Source organism: Tarenaya hassleriana, unplaced genomic scaffold (genome assembly GCF_000463585.1).
Source record: "Tarenaya hassleriana unplaced genomic scaffold, ASM46358v1 Cleome12, whole genome shotgun sequence".
Classification (NCBI taxonomy): Eukaryota; Viridiplantae; Streptophyta; class Magnoliopsida; order Brassicales; family Cleomaceae; genus Tarenaya; species Tarenaya hassleriana.
In genome coordinates, this window is record NW_010962392.1 from 2,788,378 (window position 1) to 2,805,760 (window position 17,383).

The 17,383-nt window shown below is 41.5% G+C and overlaps 6 protein-coding genes across 7 annotated transcripts; 2 read left to right on the top strand and 4 right to left on the bottom strand.

Moving 5' to 3' along the window:
- Positions 1 to 524: 524 nt before the first annotated feature.
- LOC104806732 (NADH dehydrogenase [ubiquinone] 1 beta subcomplex subunit 8, mitochondrial) lies at positions 525 to 2,250 on the bottom strand. The gene is made up of 4 exons (XM_010531765.1): positions 1,974 to 2,250; positions 1,787 to 1,873; positions 1,617 to 1,712; positions 525 to 946 (listed from the first exon to the last, which is right to left on the bottom strand). Exons 1-4 carry the CDS (start codon positions 2,109 to 2,111, stop codon positions 890 to 892), a joined length of 378 nt encoding a protein of 125 aa, XP_010530067.1. The 5' UTR covers positions 2,112 to 2,250; the 3' UTR covers positions 525 to 889.
- Positions 2,251 to 2,390: 140 nt separating this feature from the next.
- Positions 2,391 to 5,349, bottom strand: LOC104806733 (heterogeneous nuclear ribonucleoprotein 1). Of its 2 annotated transcripts, none has more exons than XM_010531767.2 (5): positions 5,109 to 5,349; positions 4,808 to 4,923; positions 4,369 to 4,591; positions 2,707 to 3,739; positions 2,391 to 2,614 (listed from the first exon to the last, which is right to left on the bottom strand). In XM_010531767.2, the coding sequence occupies exons 3-4, from the start codon at positions 4,588 to 4,590 to the stop codon at positions 2,735 to 2,737; spliced, it is 1,227 nt and encodes a 408-aa protein (XP_010530069.1). In that variant the 5' UTR covers position 4,591; positions 4,808 to 4,923; positions 5,109 to 5,349; the 3' UTR covers positions 2,391 to 2,614; positions 2,707 to 2,734. The 2 variants fall into 2 exon arrangements, with proteins under 2 accessions (XP_010530069.1, XP_010530068.1); XM_010531766.2 differs by having other exon boundaries at positions 5,025 to 5,349.
- A 756-nt stretch (positions 5,350 to 6,105) lies between these two features.
- On the top strand, positions 6,106 to 8,522 carry LOC104806735. The gene is made up of 5 exons (XM_010531768.2): positions 6,106 to 6,706; positions 7,270 to 7,488; positions 7,648 to 7,749; positions 7,834 to 7,935; positions 8,011 to 8,522. Exons 1-5 carry the CDS (start codon positions 6,194 to 6,196, stop codon positions 8,233 to 8,235), a joined length of 1,161 nt encoding a protein of 386 aa, XP_010530070.1. The 5' UTR covers positions 6,106 to 6,193; the 3' UTR covers positions 8,236 to 8,522.
- Positions 8,523 to 10,418: 1,896 nt separating this feature from the next.
- On the top strand, positions 10,419 to 12,674 carry LOC104806737 (scarecrow-like protein 13). The gene is given in 4 exon segments (XM_010531770.1): positions 10,419 to 10,525; positions 10,981 to 11,387; positions 11,390 to 12,261; positions 12,263 to 12,674. Coding segments are annotated over 3 exon segments (1,572 nt in total). The 5' UTR covers positions 10,419 to 10,525; positions 10,981 to 11,077; the 3' UTR covers positions 12,653 to 12,674.
- Positions 12,675 to 12,682: 8 nt separating this feature from the next.
- LOC104806736 lies at positions 12,683 to 14,046 on the bottom strand. Its single transcript, XM_010531769.2, has 2 exons — positions 13,441 to 14,046; positions 12,683 to 13,294 (listed from the first exon to the last, which is right to left on the bottom strand). Exons 1-2 carry the CDS (start codon positions 13,625 to 13,627, stop codon positions 13,014 to 13,016), a joined length of 468 nt encoding a protein of 155 aa, XP_010530071.1. The 5' UTR covers positions 13,628 to 14,046; the 3' UTR covers positions 12,683 to 13,013.
- A 754-nt stretch (positions 14,047 to 14,800) lies between these two features.
- On the bottom strand, positions 14,801 to 16,977 carry LOC104806738 (tRNA (guanine(9)-N1)-methyltransferase). Its single transcript, XM_010531772.1, has 3 exons — positions 16,533 to 16,977; positions 15,687 to 16,046; positions 14,801 to 15,190 (listed from the first exon to the last, which is right to left on the bottom strand). Exons 1-3 carry the CDS (start codon positions 16,959 to 16,961, stop codon positions 14,942 to 14,944), a joined length of 1,038 nt encoding a protein of 345 aa, XP_010530074.1. The 5' UTR covers positions 16,962 to 16,977; the 3' UTR covers positions 14,801 to 14,941.
- Between the last annotated feature and the right edge of the window lie 406 nt (positions 16,978 to 17,383).

Here is a 17,383-nt window from a genome sequence, read left to right on the forward strand (position 1 = left end):
CTTTTCTCCTGCAACGAAAAACCAATATTCAAAATATACGATTATATCGCACATAGAATATAGATATGTATGTAATGATCAATAAAAAAAAAATCATTTGTCGCAGGAGGTCCGATCAATTGGGAGGAGGAGGGCCAATAGGAGGATGACACGAAGCCAATCCACCAAGTTAAGATCAATCATTACACTCATTGTAAGACATCCCATGATAGGATTGCTGTTGTGACCTGTTAAATTGTTAATCATCTTCTTAGAACCTTAAATTATTATTAATTTTTTTAATAATAGAATGTTTTTAATTTATAAGTTACATTCCGTTCCGGTGAGGTGGAAACACGTATGGGGGACCTGTCCCCACTAAAACTCATCAAGTTTACGAGGTAAAATTATTTTATTATTCTAAGTTATAAAGTCGTCGTCACGCAAACAGTTAGTCTGGATCAGAACCGTATCGAAATTCGACATCTACATGATGCGGTCTATCTACTGAATTTTCTCTTACATACGCTTTGGACCAATAATAATAAAGAATAATCCACTGAATTCATTTCAGAAATGGCGCTGAAAAAAAAATTCTGAAAACTTGGAGAATATAAAAGAAAAATGCTTATTTCCGAAACTTAGGGCAAACAAAAATCTGAAGCGAACTCATAGATCTAGGAGCACGGCAGCAAATCGTGAGTTGTGGGAATCCAATGCATAGTAATAGTAGTACGATGCAGAAGCAATGTGCGATACGTATCTTCTCTTCTGAGACCGGCGGCAGAAGAAACAAACAAAGAAGAGCACACAGAGTTTGGAAATGGGATGACAAGGAAAGGAAAGACCCTTTTATTCTTCGTCTATATATATGTTCAAAGCACAAGTCTTCATTGTGAGGGAGATGCTTCTAAGGCTCTCCACCCAGCTCAACCCTCAGGTTGTCATACGGGTAAACTTTCGGTGTCTGCATCGCCATAGACAGACAGAAGCCAATGAGTCAGTCCGTTTAATTTAAAACACACACACATCTTTGTCCCTAGAGCAATCTTTTAGGTCAATCCTTTATTGCTTAGTGGGCTGATCCGGGACGAACGAGGATTAGTCTGAATGTGCAAAGATTAAAGGTTCCACTTCACACTTGAACGTCATTCAAGACACCTCATGTTCTATAAAAAAAAACACACACACACACACACATCCAAAACACTAACAATTGCTAATTAATACTACAGCTGACATAACTATCCACAAAAGCATCAATATCGGCCACCAATTAGTCGGAGGCTGCATGACTTATACCATACTGTACAGGTCAATCTGTGTTTTTTTTGGTTTGAAGGACATATACAAATTTGGCATCCAATTAACTGGTGTATGCCCAATCAAACCTCTGTTTTGTTTCAGGTTTAGGGTAAACTATATATACTCCACGCTTAGCAATAACCATGTTTAGCTGCTGGGGCAGCGTCATGTTTCCCTCCATGCATACACAGCTAGCCTAGCATTTATGCCCTACTTTGTTCAACAAATTAAGACTGTTTGATGGTCTAATCTTTTGTGATTCCTAAGCTTAATGCAGAATGTATCATAATCTGCTTGCAGTCAGAAAATCTTTGAAACGCAAGTTGACTTACGAATGGAATCTTGGAAGCCTTGTCGTTCCACACAGCGGCCAGACCCAGAGTGGCAAAGAACCCTAGACCTCCACACAACCATCCCAATGCTTCATACTGCTCAACCAATTGCCGCTATGATTCTAATTCTCCGAAACACACAAGAAAGCGCGCAAAGAATAAAACCGTACCTTTCCGACGGTATCAGCAATCCGATCAACGCAAGGTTCAGGGAAGGCGGTGCCGTTGTCCCAGACAAGTTCGTCGTTAACCGGAAGCTGAACAAAGATGAAGAAAAACGAGAATCCAGATGTAGATCAGAGGTATTCTAGTATCGATACAAAAAATCGAGGGAATCAATGATTGATAGAAACTGACGGGCTTGTCGGGGACGATGTGTTTGCCGACGGGGAGGCCCATTCCGGCTCGTAGGCGAATAGAAGAACCGACGGATCGGGCGATAACGCCGTTTCCGCCCATGATCCGTGACGCTACGCCGCTCAATCTTCCTGCCATACCTTCCCCTTTCTCTCCTCTTCCTTTCGGAGATCTCGATTAAGGAGAGGCAACCAGTCTACCGAACGACGTCGTATACGGAGCAGAAGCCTCCGAGTCACCGAGAGGTTCTAAACAATCATGCGGCTCAACGAATGCTTTGCTTGGAAGAACGATTAATAAATAAAAGCACAAGGAAGGTTTAGGGCTTAATAGCAACTTATTTTCTATTTTGCCATAATTTAGCCGCCAATCGCCATATCCTCGTAATTAAAAGGGACAAGCAAACCAAACCCAATAAATAAAAAAAATAATAATATCTTCATTGTCTGCTTCCGTATCTCTTTTATACCGTTGCTTTACATTTCCAACTTTTCAATAAATCAAAATCCCAATTTTTTTTTTTTTTCTGTTTTCGTTTTCTTATAGAAGAAACAATGAAAGTTTTAAAACTCAAAAAAGCTCATAACAAACGAATTTCCTCTCTAAAATCTTCTCTGCGACCACCAAATTCACTGCAGCCCCTGCAACATATACATACACATACACACATATATATATCACATATCAAATACAAACTATTTCTTTTGCATCAAGGAAGAAGAGAATAACGTGCCTGCGTTTGGTAGCATTGCTGTTGCTGGTCAAACGGCACCAGCCGATGCAAGACCCTGTCCTCTCCGCATAACCCCCGATGGTCCCATCCCAAACCCAAACCCAAACCCAAGCTCAAACGCACTCACACCACCTTCTTCAACCATAGAGCTGTAATCCCCAAGGGGAACCCCATTGCTGGAGCTGGTTTCTAATCCTACACCATTGTTTCCACCATATCCATTGCTATTATATTCCAGGTTTCTGCTGCCCGAACGAGCTGTTGTTCCCCAGTTCTCACCAATGCTGCCCACCAACGGCTTTCCCGAGTTCCCATTTAAACCGTAACCGAGACCCCAGATATGATTTCTCTTTGCTGGGTTTAGGACCTCACCGTTCCCTCCAGCACACTCACCAGGACTTCCATACCTGCCAATACTTGCTGAGTATGCAGGGTTATATGGCCGTCCAAAGCCTCCATTGGAAACAGGAGCATAATTTTGATTAGGGTTTGCCTCAAAATTCAACTCGATCCCGTACCCGTGGCCAAAAGGAGAGAACCCAGCCCTATTAACTGGTGCTGGACTGTATCGACCTTCAGGTTTTACCCCATATCCAATGATTGGATTAAATCCTTGAGCATACTCATTGAGCAGCATACTGATTCTACTGCTGCCCAAGTTATTTACATTCATTTGGTTCCTGTTAGGGCTAGGTGACATTTCCTTAGGAACAGCCAGTTTGACCTCGACCATCTTACCATTAAGCTCATGGAATGCCCTCTGCAGCACTTTATCCACAGCATCCTCCGAATCATATGTGATGAACCCAAAGCCTCTTGGACGCTGAGTTCTGTGGTCATACATCACTACGACATCCGTGATTGTCCCGAACTGAGCAAAGTATTTCTTGAAGTCTGCCTCTGTCACGGATGAGGCTAAGCCTCCTACGAATATCTTTTTGGTGTTTGCTGGGCCTGGCGATCCTTGTACGCTGCTGTTGCTTTTGTTCAAGATTGTGTGTTCATCTCTTGGAACTGCCTTCTTCGCCTCAACCTACAAACACAGAGAAATCACTAGAATCAACGAAACTTGACAAATATAAATTAGAATCAGCTTAAGTTGCATCTCAAATCTTCAACAAGAAAGTATAATTAATCTGATTCAGGATCACTCCAATGACAAGGAGAAAAGTTTATAGCGGCCCGCTTTCTTCTCCTCGGACCTAAAGACATTGCCGAAATCATGATGAGAGATGAACCAGACAATTGAGCAACCGTGACAGCTGGTGAAACTGCAGAATAACAGCCACCAGCCGAGACCAAGCACTGGATAGTGATCTTACATAATAAAACGACCAAACTAAGAAATCTAGACTTGGGTTTAACAAAGGAGCTTGACTTCCAAGCTGACTATGATACTTTTGTGAAAGATGGCAACATTAGCAGCGATGTTTCTCAGAATGTCCTCTCTTTCGTTTTCTTTAATGCTTGGTTACATTGAATATGATATTGTAACCAATAATATGTCCTAAAACCGAAATACCTAAAGAAAGAGACTTTGCTTTCAGGAGCAGCAACCTCTAGATGAAGCAACTGGAGGATAGGACAATGATCATTGAAAAAAAATCAGAAATCCATAGGATAAGATTGGACATTCCAAGGGTTAAGAGAGATTGAACTTACAGTTTTACCATTAATCATGTGCTTCTGCAAGACAACTCTCTCAGCAATATTTGGGTCTGCGAAAACAACGAAGCCGAATCCACGGGCACGACCAGTGGCTCGATCCTTCATGATCACCGCTTCTAAAACCTCACCAAAATTCTGAAAATACTCACGGAGACGATCTTCATTTGTCTCCCAAGATATCCCACCGATGAATAGCTTACATGAATCCATTTCCATTCTGTAAATGACTCCAAGTTAGGAAGTAACTAACAGGTTTTAGTACAAGTACATGGATGTATATATGCAGTTCATGGATTCTCGTTCATAAAAAAAAAAAACAATCACCGTCTCGATCTAACTGAAAACATCGCATATCAAGAATCAAATCCAAAGGCATGTTCGAATAAATCATTAGACAGAACATCATAATGCTGATGAAACGAATCTAACAGACCTTGTAAGAAAAAAATTCGGGAGCTTCGGCGGCTGTATCTATGAATAAGAAGACCTGGATCGTGATGGGATTCCGCGAATCGATCAGGCGACCGATCGACCCACGATCCTGGAATCCTGGAGAGAAACAAAGCAAGGCGAAACAACAGCCGGAGTCGATCAACAAGAAATGGAATGAGACAAAAATCAGAAGAGGGAAGATCAAAGAGAATACATACCAGATTAAAGAAACCCAGGTGAGGAAAGTGATATTGAAATCTAAGATTCGAGAGGAAACATTAATAAGAGGGCGAGAGGCCCACCTTTTCCTCTCTCGATCTCTGCGATGGCCTCTCTCTCTCTCTTAAAAAATTTTCCAATATAATTACTGTTTTTATTTTGGGATGGAGCAAAATAGCCGTATGTATGAAATGGATGGATTTTGTGCAGCAGAACAGAAGAGATGGAAGGGAAAAGGAATCGAGATGTTCGTACGTTTGTTTTATTACGTGGAATGTTTGGCTGTCGTCTCTCCCGTCTAGAGAGCCGATGGCAGTCTTGTAATTCTCTGCACATTTTTATGTAATAAAACGAACCTTTGCATAAACACGCCATTTTCATATACATTTTCTTTTATATATATATATATATATCTCAATTATCGGGCATCATCATTGTCTATCGTCATTATATATGAAATTTTATAAACATGTGTGATAACCACAGGAATAATTTAAACTTTTTATTATTATTATTAATTCCACCAAAAATTCGAAAAGCTGGGGGAATCAAGTGCACATGGGATGGGGATGGTTCATCAAATATTCAATTACAATATAAGATTACTAGTATTACATATAATTAAACTTTCTAAATATTAAAATTAAGGTTAATACATAATGGACAGAAGGGATTGCTTGTGCAATCACATGATATGTACCACCCATTTATGCACACTTGTATTCATTTGTCATGTCCGTTTAATTACAATTTGATACAATTATTATTATTATTATTATTATTATTATTATTATTGGTTTCTGTGGACCAAACAAAAGTTTCTGTCATTTGTCATACGACACGAGGGTATGTTAGGGATTTGACCAGAAAAGCTGATGCCTAAATATAGCAAGTTTGGTTTGGTTGCTTTTTTGTACGGAACAATTTCAGTTTCCCCGATAATTTGTTGGTCCAAAATATGACAGTAGGCCCATGAAAAGGCCCATTAAGAACATTGGGCGCAATTTGAAATAAAGAGGGGGCCCCACACTGTCCGAATAACGACGTAAATTCCCTCCGCTTTCTCTCTCTCCCCAAATTCAAATCACCGAGTCCCACAATTCATTTCTTCAGTTTCATCTTGTGGTCGGAATCGGAAGGAAGGAATTATCCGCTTCCCGACCAGAAAATGGCATACCGTTACAATTCGTACGACTCTCGATCATCTACAACCTCTTCAATCCACTCCGATCCATCTTCCTCCTCCGAGTTCAAGCCAAACAAGCCGTCTTCCTCGCGTGCCATCGTCAAATCCAAACCTTCCGTCTTAACTACAACAGCTAAAGCCGTCAAGGCCGATAATCCTGGAAATATCACGTCCATGGTGAAGAAGCTGATGGAGATTAAGAAATCTAATCCCAAGAACAAGATCATAATCCCATCTGATGCGATAGCGGTGGATCTGAAGAGAACGGCGAGGGAAACAGTAGGAGGCAGAAACGGCTTCGGCGCATTCCAGAGGAAGCTGTTCGGAAAAACGGAGAAGGTGAAGAAGGAGGGGAAGGCGTTGACGGAGGCCAAGGGGAACACGAGGACTCTGGCTATGGTCCTGAGAAGCGAGAGGGAGCTCCTGAACACGAACAAGGAGCACGAGATCCAGGTGGCCGAGCTAAAGCTGCAGCTTGAAGAGAAGAACCGTGAGGTGACTTTTTTTTCCCCTTTTATGAACTTTCAGCTCTGTCTAGGGTTTGTTTGTGCTGAATATGATATTATGCCCCATGGATCTGTGGAACAAAGCCAATCCTGATTATATCTCAGTGAATTTTCTCACATTCTTGATTATATGTATGGGTCATGAAGTTACATAATAGATGGTCCGCCCAACTAGAAAACGAGTTTATATCCGTTGTATGTTTGATTTGGAATTATCATCAATGACTTTCTAAATTCAGTAATTTTCCTTTAACCTTTGATTATGTGGATGGTCCTTGCAAGTAGAAAAATGTCAATGGATGAGCGAGATTTTCTACTTGCAAAAATATGTTGTTACTCTGTTTATGCTTGTTGTATGATAGATACGATGTCATGTTCCGTGAATTGGCCCTGGATTTGGACATTGTAACGGAAACTGTTATGGTGTTGAGGCTGAATGAAATGAAGAATAAAGTGGTAGAAAAACCCTGAAAGTTATTACATGACAAATGTTGGTGGGACTGGGACTTAAATAGTAGAAAGTTTCAAGTTTCATGTGGGGTTTTTGCGCAGGTGGAGAAGTTGAAGGATCTGTGTCTTAAGCAAAGGGAGGAGATAAAATCACTGAAGAGTGCAATTCTGTTTCCGGATGTGATGAACAGTCAGCTTCAAGATCTTCTGGAGAGACAGGGCTCAGAGCTGAAGCAGGCAAGGCAGATCATTCCAAACCTTCAAAAGCAGGTCACTTCCCTCACTGGCCAGCTCCAATGCCTTGCAGAAGACCTTGCTGAGGTACTCTATCTTTGTTTCTTTCGCTCAATTGAGTTAACAGGTTAATGAGTATTGCATCTAAAGCTTCTAAAGTTATGTGGTGCATACACATAGCAGTATAGCTCCACGGTATATAGCTCAGTAGATTTTTATTCTGACCTTAAAGAACTTACTTGCCAGGTGAAGGCAAATAAGTACTCTTCAGGAGCCTGTTACCAACACAGTAGCAACTCCCTAGATCACACATCCTCGTATGATCGCGGGGAGACTTCTGATTCACTGGTAACCCAAACGTACTATAGAATTTCAAGCTATTACTAAGGTTTTATAATGCTGATAGCAATGCTTGTGATGAATGTGGATCAGGACTTCAGCTCAGGTGGCTCGGAAAACCCAGGGAGCCCAGATGGCTTGTCTCTTGAAGATCTGAATCCCTGCCTAACCCCCTATGCCAAGACAAAGTCCAAGGTAGTATTGCCATTCTTAAGTAAAAAAAATGGCAAAAACAGAGAAAGTCCATAAATAGAGAGAATTTCCTTGCAGGGGTTGGAGAAAACGGGATATGAATCACCACCAGAGGAGAGATACTCAGGATCAGGGAGCAGCACCGTAACGACGGCAGATGAAAACAAGTTGAGTTCAAAAAGCAAGAAGCTTTCAAAGAGTTCAGATTGTAGCCATGCCCCCAAACCAATGGCGAAGCCAACTCGTTGGTCAGAGGAGCGCAAAGGTTCGTACAGAAAGCCAATGAGTCACCGACTCTTCTAAGTGCTTCAACTCGACTTTTGTCCATTCTCTGCATGAGTGTACTCCATTTGGTGTGTAGTATCCGCTCTCAAGACTGCTTTATATTTAAAAAAATTAATTCAAGCCATATTGTACGATAACCCCTCTGTTTTAAATGGATGTGGGCTTTTTAGTTTTTACGTGAAGAAGAAGAGCTGGTCTTGTGTGGGAGATGTGGGTTTTTCTCGGTACATGATTTGGAAGAGTCTGAGTGCAATCACCACTTTTTGTCAAGCTTAAGACAAATATGAAATGTTGGGGTGGATGCCGATACTTGAAATCTGCGATTTTTTGGATATCCGTATTCAAAACACGTTACTCGTTATATAACGATGAGACCAAAAATCTGGACTACAGATTTGAGTTCGTATTTTGTTTGAATAGGGCAGTATCCTAGACTATACGGGTATCATATATAAATGACTATTGAATTCAGTGACGGTTGTCCGAACTGAGTACTAAACTTCACAAAAATGAGATGATATTTTTTCAAAAACGACGAAGATGAAGCCCAATATTCCAAAAAAAAATCAGGGTATCCGATAATTAATGTTTTTTTTTACTTTTCACTTTTGGTATTAACTTAGTTTGACGAGGAGGTAATTAGATAGGTCATTATCCAAAATACCCTCTTTATGCTAAAACTACTTCTACACATACCCTTTTCTAGATGTGAATATGTGACCATAATAACTGTATGGTTACATGATGGTCACATTTGACGTTAAATTTATGGTGATCACACCAAGTCACCATGATCACACCTTACATATCACACTAATCATTTGGTGAAATCATCAAAATTTTATCGTTGTAACCAATGTGACCGTCATATGACCATATCGTTATTTTGATCACGTGTCACATTTAGAGGAGGTTATGTGCAGAAATAGTTTTAGCAGGAGAGTATTTTGGATATTTTGCCTAATCTGATATATGAAATTGTGCTTTTATTTATGCATCTAAATCTTTAAAGTTTATACCCTACGCTTCTAAATTCTAATCTTCCCCCTCTGATTTATTTACTTTTTTATCTGCTTTAATGGTTTTGCTCTATGTAAAGTGAGATATGCTAATCATTACATCTAAACTGTTGAATGTTCATCATTCATTACTTCGATTTATGCTCTCATTAAAATATTTAATATTGAGAGAGAGGGAGAGGGAGAGGGTTATTTCTAAATAGGGTAAATTGTAAATATTTAAAATGATGGGGATTAAAGTAATACTTGTATAGATTTGTGGGGCTTTGAAGAGAATATCAACACGTGTGTCTGAGTATGGATGGGCCCGTTTTCTTCTTCCAGGCAACAGAAGAAACGCGGCCTAGGCTTTGTCCACTTCTACGACTTAAATTCCCCCCCTCGTTATTCCCTTTTATTTATGGTAATGCCATCGAAACGCTGTAGGGGCTTTCTCGTCTTCGACCTCCCATGGTTTTTCCCCCCATAGGTCCTGGATAGAGGAGGCACTGCCACGTGTCACCCCTGAACCCACCCACATCACATAGGATCCATATCCCCCAAAATCAGGATAGATGTAATATTATATCATAGGATTCATAATTCATAATATACTACACTATGATATGCAAAAAATTGAAATCTCTCCCAAAGAACTTTTATATACAATGGATTGGATAGTCGTTTTTTTCTCTTGACAATTGAGTATATTCAATTATTGAGAAAAAAAGATTAAATTGAATGAAGTTTTCTTCTTAACCAGAAAATGATTCTTTGGTTGTGGTATTAAGTATGCATTATAAAAAAAAATAACAAACTACCAAGTAATTTATGTAGAAATACTTTATTTTTATGAAATGGATATTGGAAAAAGCTATATATATATATATATAGATAGATAGCTTGGTAGATTCACTCTCTTAAAGGCAATATAAAAATAGTTTGATTCCCTTCCCCATATATATATATAAATGTATATATAGATGGATAGATTCACTCTCCCGGAGGCAAGATAAAAAGAGCTCCATTTGATTTCCCTTCCCAAAGACCCAAAACCACTTTCGGAATTGTGTACTTCAAAAAGTTCATCTTGGACTGTCGTCCAAAAGTCAAAAGGTCAGACTTCGGAGTGGTGTTTACGTAAATAAGCGGAAAGAGAGGGGCCATTTACTCCCGCGATGGTCATCATCAGATTATTTAATTATATTCCGAAGTCACCTCGTATCGGAGGAACAAACTGGGCACCTCACGGAGACGAGATTCTCTCAGATTTTGATTTTCCAGCAGCTGCAATCTCATCTCCGACAAGGGTGCGTTTTTGAATTTTCCTCCTGTTTTTGTTTCTTTTTTCTCCCCTCTTTTGTTGTGTCTGAATCAAATGTTTTTCGTTCTTTCTTCTATCCCCACGAGTTTCGGTGTTCCAATATTCCTTCTTTGTTGGTTTCATCTGATTTTCCGAAGGTTCTGATTCTCTGGTTTGGTTCGGCCATTAGATTTGTGTGTAAGGGACGCTCGTCTTTCTATCCCATGTCCTTTTTGTTTTGGTAATTTTGCTTAGATGCCCAATATTTTGGGTGTATCATTTAGGTTTCTTGCTAAATCTGGTGGCAAAACCCTTATTTAGGATTTCGATTCCCTTCTACATTCACTTATCTTAGTGTTTGTGGTTGTTCTGTGAACTGATGCTCAGTCTTTAGAAAAAGAGAAAAAAAATTAAAAATGAATATGAATTTCATTGTTCGCCTTTGCAATGACTGGGAAACAGGCCCATCGTTCATTGACTAACAGGAGGATAATGGCTGTGGTGCTACGTATTGCTGGCGTTCTTGTCTCATAAGCATCAGACTGAGGCTGGGTTGACCATGTTGTATCCCCAACTCAACTGTTCATCCCAGTTCCAAGTTACGGACAATAACGTGTTTTCCGACAAAGAGACGATCTTCACTCTTGAATCCTCTGGTATTCTTCCTGCATATGATTCGCCCTCAGTGAGTGTCTCGTCTAGCCAGAGCCCTTTCTCTCCACAAGCTTCTATGTCGTGCCTCTCGGATGTACGTCTGTCCCTTGACAACGTGTCTGGATCACCTTTGAGTGGGTCATCTTCTTACACCTACGATGAAGCTGCGTTCAAGAACAAGATTCGAGAACCTGAATTCTCCCTGACTAGTGGTGATCAAAAGTTTCTGACTTGCTGGATTTCAGCCCTGGGGCTACAAATTCTTGGAGCTGGGATGAACTCTTGGCCTTGACCCCACAGTTGGACTTGAAAGAAGTGCTGATCGAGGCTGCTCGGGCGGTCTCAAACGGGGATATTGCTACAGCATTTGGTTGCATTGATGTTTTGGACCAAATGGTATCTGTCTCAGGCGACCCGATCCAACGGTTAGGGGCTTACATGCTTGAAGGGCTGAGGGCAAGGCTCGAAGGCTCCGGAAGTAACATATACAAAGCTCTGAAATGCAAAGAACCGACAGGAAGAGAACTGATGTCTTACATGAGCGTTCTCTATGAAATCTGCCCCTACTGGAAGTTTGCATACGCGTCTGCGAATGCTGCAATCTTGGAAGCTATGGCTGGCGAGCCTAGAATCCACATTATTGATTTCCAGATTGCACAAGGAACACAGTACGTGTTTCTCATCCAGGAACTGGCGAAACGGCCAGGAGGACCACCGTTGCTATGTCTGACAGGTCTGGACGATTCACAGTCCAATTATGCATGTGGTGGAGGGCTCAGCTTGGTGGGCGAGAAGCTGTCAAGGGTTGCGGAGTCATGTGGAGTGCCATTTGAGTTCCAAGATGGGATCGTGTCTGGGTGCGAGGTTCAACGAGGACATCATCTTGAGATCAAACCCGGGTTCGCCATTGCTGTGAATTTTCCGTATGTGCTGCACCACATGCCTGACGAAAGCGTGAGCATTCACAATCACAGAGACAGAGTATTACAGCTAGTGAAGAGCCTCTCTCCGAAAATAGTAACACTGATAGAGCAAGAGTTGAATACAAACACATTGCCATTTCTATCGCGGTTTGTGGAGACAATGGATTAACTACACAGCGATGTTCGAGTCGATAGATGCGGGGAGGCGGCCACGGGAAGATAAAGAGAGGATAAGAGCGGAGGAACAGTGCGTGGCCAGAGATATAGTGAACATGATAGCGTGCGAGGGAGGAGAAAGAGTGGAAAGACACGAGTTACTGGGAAAATGGAGGATGAGAATGATGATGGCTGGGTTTATGCAACGTGAAGTGAGTTCGTCAGTGGCGTCAGCTGTGAATGAAGTGTTAGTGAAGGGGTATGATAGTAATTACAGGCTAAGTGCTGGAAGCCATGGTGCATTGTTTCTGCTGTGGAAGGGGAGAGCAATGGCTACTTGTTCTGCTTGGATTCCCATTCCCCACAATCATGACCAAATGTTTCAGTCCTGTAGGCTCTAATAATGTATAGCAGAAAGCAAAGAGGGAAGCTGCAGGCCATGAACAACCTACACTCAACACAAAAGGCTTTTCTTTTGTTGCAGAGCAACGTACAGGATGCAATTGATGCAATAATCTGTCAGTTCCCTGAGTCACCCACTGATCAATCGCCAAGTTAGCTATGAAGGTTCAGTCGACTAGAATGTGAAATGCTCAGAGCTTTGCACTTGATTTGGTTTCGGTATTAATTGTTGTACATAAGAAGTGGCATACACACAATCGAGTAGACGGTCTGTAGAACCACGATCATCTCTCAACTCGGATTTTGTGACTGAAGCGCCAGCTAAATGAGTGGGGAAGACCGCACGCTCTTCACGCCCCATCAATCTTTCTGTAACCTGATCTTGCCTGTCGTATACATGCGGAAGCCATTGCTGGACGAAACAAGCTTTAGACCTCTATGCTTCTTGGACGCTGATGGATGGCACTTGTAGGGTTTTGGCACATGAACTGGTTTGACCAAACATGTCTTTCCCATGTCCGGAATGCCGTGGAGGTGGGAAGGAAGATCCATCACGAATTCTCCGAGCTCATCTGTAACAGTTTTGATCCATCTTGACCTCCTTTTGACTCCGGTCTGGCACTTGATGGCGACGGTGGCGCCTGCCAAAGTTCAATTGGAAACGTTAATATAGGTGTATATATAAATTCGTTTGGTTGTGTAAAAAGCTTAGAACTTGGGCATGTCTAAGCTGGAGAAAGAATCAAGCTACAAGGATTGAAAGATGGTAAAAGGGACGGGAGGTGACCTGGAACTGGGATGGGGAAGGAGAGAGGATGGTCGGAGCAGAGAAGGGTGCCGGTGACCACCACCGACGAAAGCTTTTCTTCCCCGTAGCCTGCCATCGCTACCATCTCCCTTCGGCTCCATTGCCTCTCCGAAACTGCGCCTCCCAAAGTGAAGAGCACCAAGAATAACAAGAAGAACCCATGCATGATGACGACTACGAGAATGCCCTTGGAGGAAAGGCTGCTTTTATATATTATGTGTATGTACTATGTACGCGCAGCGGAACAACGAGAGATGATGGATTTAAGGAGAAACCTTTTGCGTGGTTTGAGGGTTGGAGCTCTAAATGGCATGGCGTCGTGAATCGTATGACGACCGTAGACATATAAATATAATATAATACAATACAATATATAGCCAGACCTAAACCTCACGTCTGACTTATTCAACAGCCGACTCTAAATTGCTTTTTTTTTTTGTTGTCCTTCGAAATAACTGCGACATTTAATTCTCAAATTACATTTTGGAAATCAACAGTAAGAAAAAATGAAATTAATATTGGTAGGAAGGAAGATTAGGAGCTGGAATATTTGTATATTTGAGCGTTTCTGCTGTCAAGCCTACCCCCAACCGTGTATCCAAGTGCAGCGGACGTAAGCTTTTTCTTGTACAACGTGTTGTATTTTGTGGTTTGTGGTTTGTGGTTTGGTTAACAATCAGAAGGCCACGTGGCGCACGGTCAAGTGGGTTGAGTCAGCGAGGGGTTTAGTTGAACCGAGAACATTCCCAACGCAATAATATAATAAGAATAATAATTTGTCAACCAATCCTTCAACTCCAACTCCAAAATCTTTAAACTATAGAGGTCTTTCACATCTTCTTTCTAGGGGATGGAGGTTTCGGTTCGATTTGAGAATCACACCGTAACGAATTAAAAATTACAGTATTTTTTTTTATAAATAGAACTGTCTAAAAATTTTCAAACAGGTATTTCTTTTTAGCAAATCGAATTCTTTGGAATCGAACCAAACCGAATTTTAAAAAAACTCAAAAAATCAAAAAATTCTCAAAAACATCTAATTTTTTTAAAAAAAATCGGAAGCAAACCGATTTGCAGCCAAAACCGAACAAATCCTGCGTTCTGTACCACCCACCATCGTGGTGTGGTAACCATCTCACAAGCGCAAGGGCAGGAAACCTCAACTTTCTTTTGGGTTCACCAGCAAAGTTCTTAATACTAAGACGGACCCGCATGAGCAGAAAAAGTAGCACAAGGGCAGAGTTTTAAAACCTCTTCGTTTGTGCAGAATCAATCTACTCTAACAATTCACGTCGACCCCACGGCTCGGCTTGAGCATGGGCTGTGACAATGAAGACAGTAGTAGGAACTGACGGTGAAATTGGCAATGCAAAGAGAATAACATAAAGAGTACTAACTTGGAGACCTTCATTTCTCATATCCAGAAGGTCAGTCAGTACAAAGGACAAGTAGATGCGATCTCATGAATGAATGACTCTGTCTAGCTTCGCTCAGGAGGAACTTCAATGCATACCTTTTTGCTCTCTGGAGGTTCATATTTCTCCCCGCATTCATTGTCAGTACCTTCCTTCCCCCTATGTTCTTCACAGTCAAGTTCACGTTTTGAACCTTCTTCGGCATCCGATTCACATCTTTTTCTTTGTGGAATCACCGCAAAGAACGAAGTTTTCCAGTCCTTGGTTTCTAGAAACTTCATGAGTATCTCAACAACTTGGTTCACAGTGAGGACCTACTCCCCCCCCAAAAAAAAAATGCCAAATCTGAGGTTGGATCTTGCTTTTTTACATAAATCTCACGAAAGTCAAGACACGCAAGAGATAACTTCTGGTGCTTAGTAACATTTGTGATAAACCATCAAGAAACAACCAAGTTAGATTTAGACCTAGGTTCTTAATGTCTCAAAGCGATTGAGGACATGGTGGCCTTCTACCTCTATAATCTATATGCAGTCCATAACCATTTTGTGGCTACAGAAAGTTGCAAAACAAGAAATTGAACAACCTTTTATTTCATTCTAGAGAAAAAAAAATGATGTCACATAAGAAATCTGTTGCTAAGATTGGTCAATTGGCCTGTAAATGACCCATTTATATTCATTAAAGACTATAACACATCAAAACATGTTTCGACCATTGAACTAAACTTGTTTGACATCTTTACTGCAAAATTTTGATTTCATAAATCATTCACAAACAATAGAGGACTATAGCAAGTTGTGTAGATACCTGAGAGCTCGACATTTTCAAATAGTCCGCGATCGGAAGTTTAGCAGTTTCGATGCCCTGTTCTTGAGCTTTCTGCATCGTTATCCCTTTGAACCGGTTTCGATCCACTAAGCCTCCAACTATGTAGATTTTCTTTGGGTCAAGTTCATCCAAAATCGTCTCAGAATCGGCTGTAAGGTACACCAGATTCTCTTTCTGATCTGCCATGACCTCGACGTAAGATCGATCTTCCTTCTCAATCATCCACTTATCAAAACCTGGTAGCTTCTGCAAACGAGTGTCTATTTGTCCTCTGCACCCTGTCAGCCATAGATGACAAGGGCATGCACTCCTTCCATTCATCGCGTAACAATACATAATCTGTGTGTTTCACCAGCCAAGTTCACCAATCAATACCTTCATTGTTGTTAGAAATCATAAATGTCTTCGTCAATTCCGCAAGACTTTGAGAAAAAAAACAAATCAGCAAACGACAAATGACATGGAGGCAAAATTCTTCTGATAAACAAGACTTCCATCCACGGAACAAAAAGCGTGTCGACAACAAGCAATACTCACTGATGCAAAAATCTGTTAAAAGAATGAGACTTTCATCAATTGAACGCCGTAAAAGCTATAGATGCAGATCATTTCTTCAGACAGAAGTAAGGATGTGTGAGAAAGCGCAAGCACATAGAGCATAATACAGTCTGCATGTTCCGTCAATAGCATCAACGAAGAAATACCCACCACAGGTGCAAAAACCATCAATAGAACAAGACTTTCGTCGCTTAAAAGTTCGTGGGATACCAAGTCAAACGCACTGATGAAATTCTACATTCAACTAACTGAAAGACAGCGAATAACCTGTTGAACGAGGCTGTGAATCTCGGAGTCGGACATGAGGTGGGCAAACTCAAGATCTACGACCACGTTTTGGCCGGTCTCCTTGGCCTGTGTCAGCCGCTCGATCTTCCTCTCCCTGTCCTCCGATCTCTTCTCCATTCTCTCTCTCCGAAGATTCTGCCTCGACTCTATGAGCTTTAACTTCTCCTCCTCCGTAGCATTCGTTAGGGTTTCCTGCCATTCCTTCCGCTTCCTCTCCACCTCCTGCTTCTTCAGCTCCTTCGCCTGCGCCTTTTTCTCAGCTTTCTTCGCCTCGTACCTCTTCTGTTTCAGAAGCTTCTTCTGGGCGTTTTTCGACAGCGGCTTCGGCTCCGCCGGAGAAGAAACGGCAGGGGGCTCCGGGTTGGGCGGTTTACCGAGGGTGTTTTCGTCATTCTCCACAGTCGCCATCGTCGAGGAAGTCTGGGCGCGGCGAAAATGGATGTGGTGGGAATTTAAGGCTGGCTTTTCTGGGCTCCATATCCAAGAGAATTATCGGCCCATTTTAGTGTGTCTAGAGGCCCATATCCAGTAGTAGAGGGGTATTATTGAGAACATGATCAAAGTTGAGGGGTAGTTCAGACCTTTCGAACCCATCTTCTACTTTTTAAAAAGACCCCGATATTTTATTTTTGTACTCCTTTACTAAAGTGGTAGTGACATTTTGACAAGCGAGAAAGTATGTGGGACAAAAGGGAGAGAGCAGAAAAGAATAGGGGCATAGATGTAAAACACGGAAAAAGAGCGGAAGCGATGAGAGAACACAAAGGCGGAAGTCAAGCATGTTCAGATGTCGCGGCTTTGTTCGAAAACGAAACCCCCACCGGAAAGAG

Coding starts and splice junctions, on each gene's coding strand:
- LOC104806736 (XM_010531769.2), bottom strand. CDS start 13,627: ATGCATGGGTTCTTCTTGTTATTCTTGGTGCTCTTCACTTTGGGAGGC. Junction 13,295..13,440: donor CTTCCCCATCCCAGTTCCAG/GTCACCTCCCGT, acceptor GAACTTTGGCAG/GCGCCACCGTCGCCATCAAG.
- LOC104806733 (XM_010531767.2), bottom strand. CDS start 4,590: ATGGAAATGGATTCATGTAAGCTATTCATCGGTGGGATATCTTGGGAG. Junction 3,740..4,368: donor ACATGATTAATGGTAAAACT/GTAAGTTCAATC, acceptor CTGTGTTTGTAG/GTTGAGGCGAAGAAGGCAGT.
- LOC104806732 (XM_010531765.1), bottom strand. CDS start 2,111: ATGGCAGGAAGATTGAGCGGCGTAGCGTCACGGATCATGGGCGGAAAC. Junction 1,874..1,973: donor ACATCGTCCCCGACAAGCCC/GTCAGTTTCTAT, acceptor ATCTTTGTTCAG/CTTCCGGTTAACGACGAACT. Junction 947..1,616: donor AGGCTTCCAAGATTCCATTC/GTAAGTCAACTT, acceptor ATGGCGATGCAG/ACACCGAAAGTTTACCCGTA.
- LOC104806738 (XM_010531772.1), bottom strand. CDS start 16,961: ATGGCGACTGTGGAGAATGACGAAAACACCCTCGGTAAACCGCCCAAC. Junction 16,047..16,532: donor TTCACAGCCTCGTTCAACAG/GTTATTCGCTGT, acceptor TGAAACACACAG/ATTATGTATTGTTACGCGAT. Junction 15,191..15,686: donor TGAAAATGTCGAGCTCTCAG/GTATCTACACAA, acceptor GGGGGGGAGTAG/GTCCTCACTGTGAACCAAGT.
- LOC104806735 (XM_010531768.2), top strand. CDS start 6,194: ATGGCATACCGTTACAATTCGTACGACTCTCGATCATCTACAACCTCT. Junction 6,707..7,269: donor TTGAAGAGAAGAACCGTGAG/GTGACTTTTTTT, acceptor GTTTTTGCGCAG/GTGGAGAAGTTGAAGGATCT. Junction 7,936..8,010: donor ATGCCAAGACAAAGTCCAAG/GTAGTATTGCCA, acceptor ATTTCCTTGCAG/GGGTTGGAGAAAACGGGATA.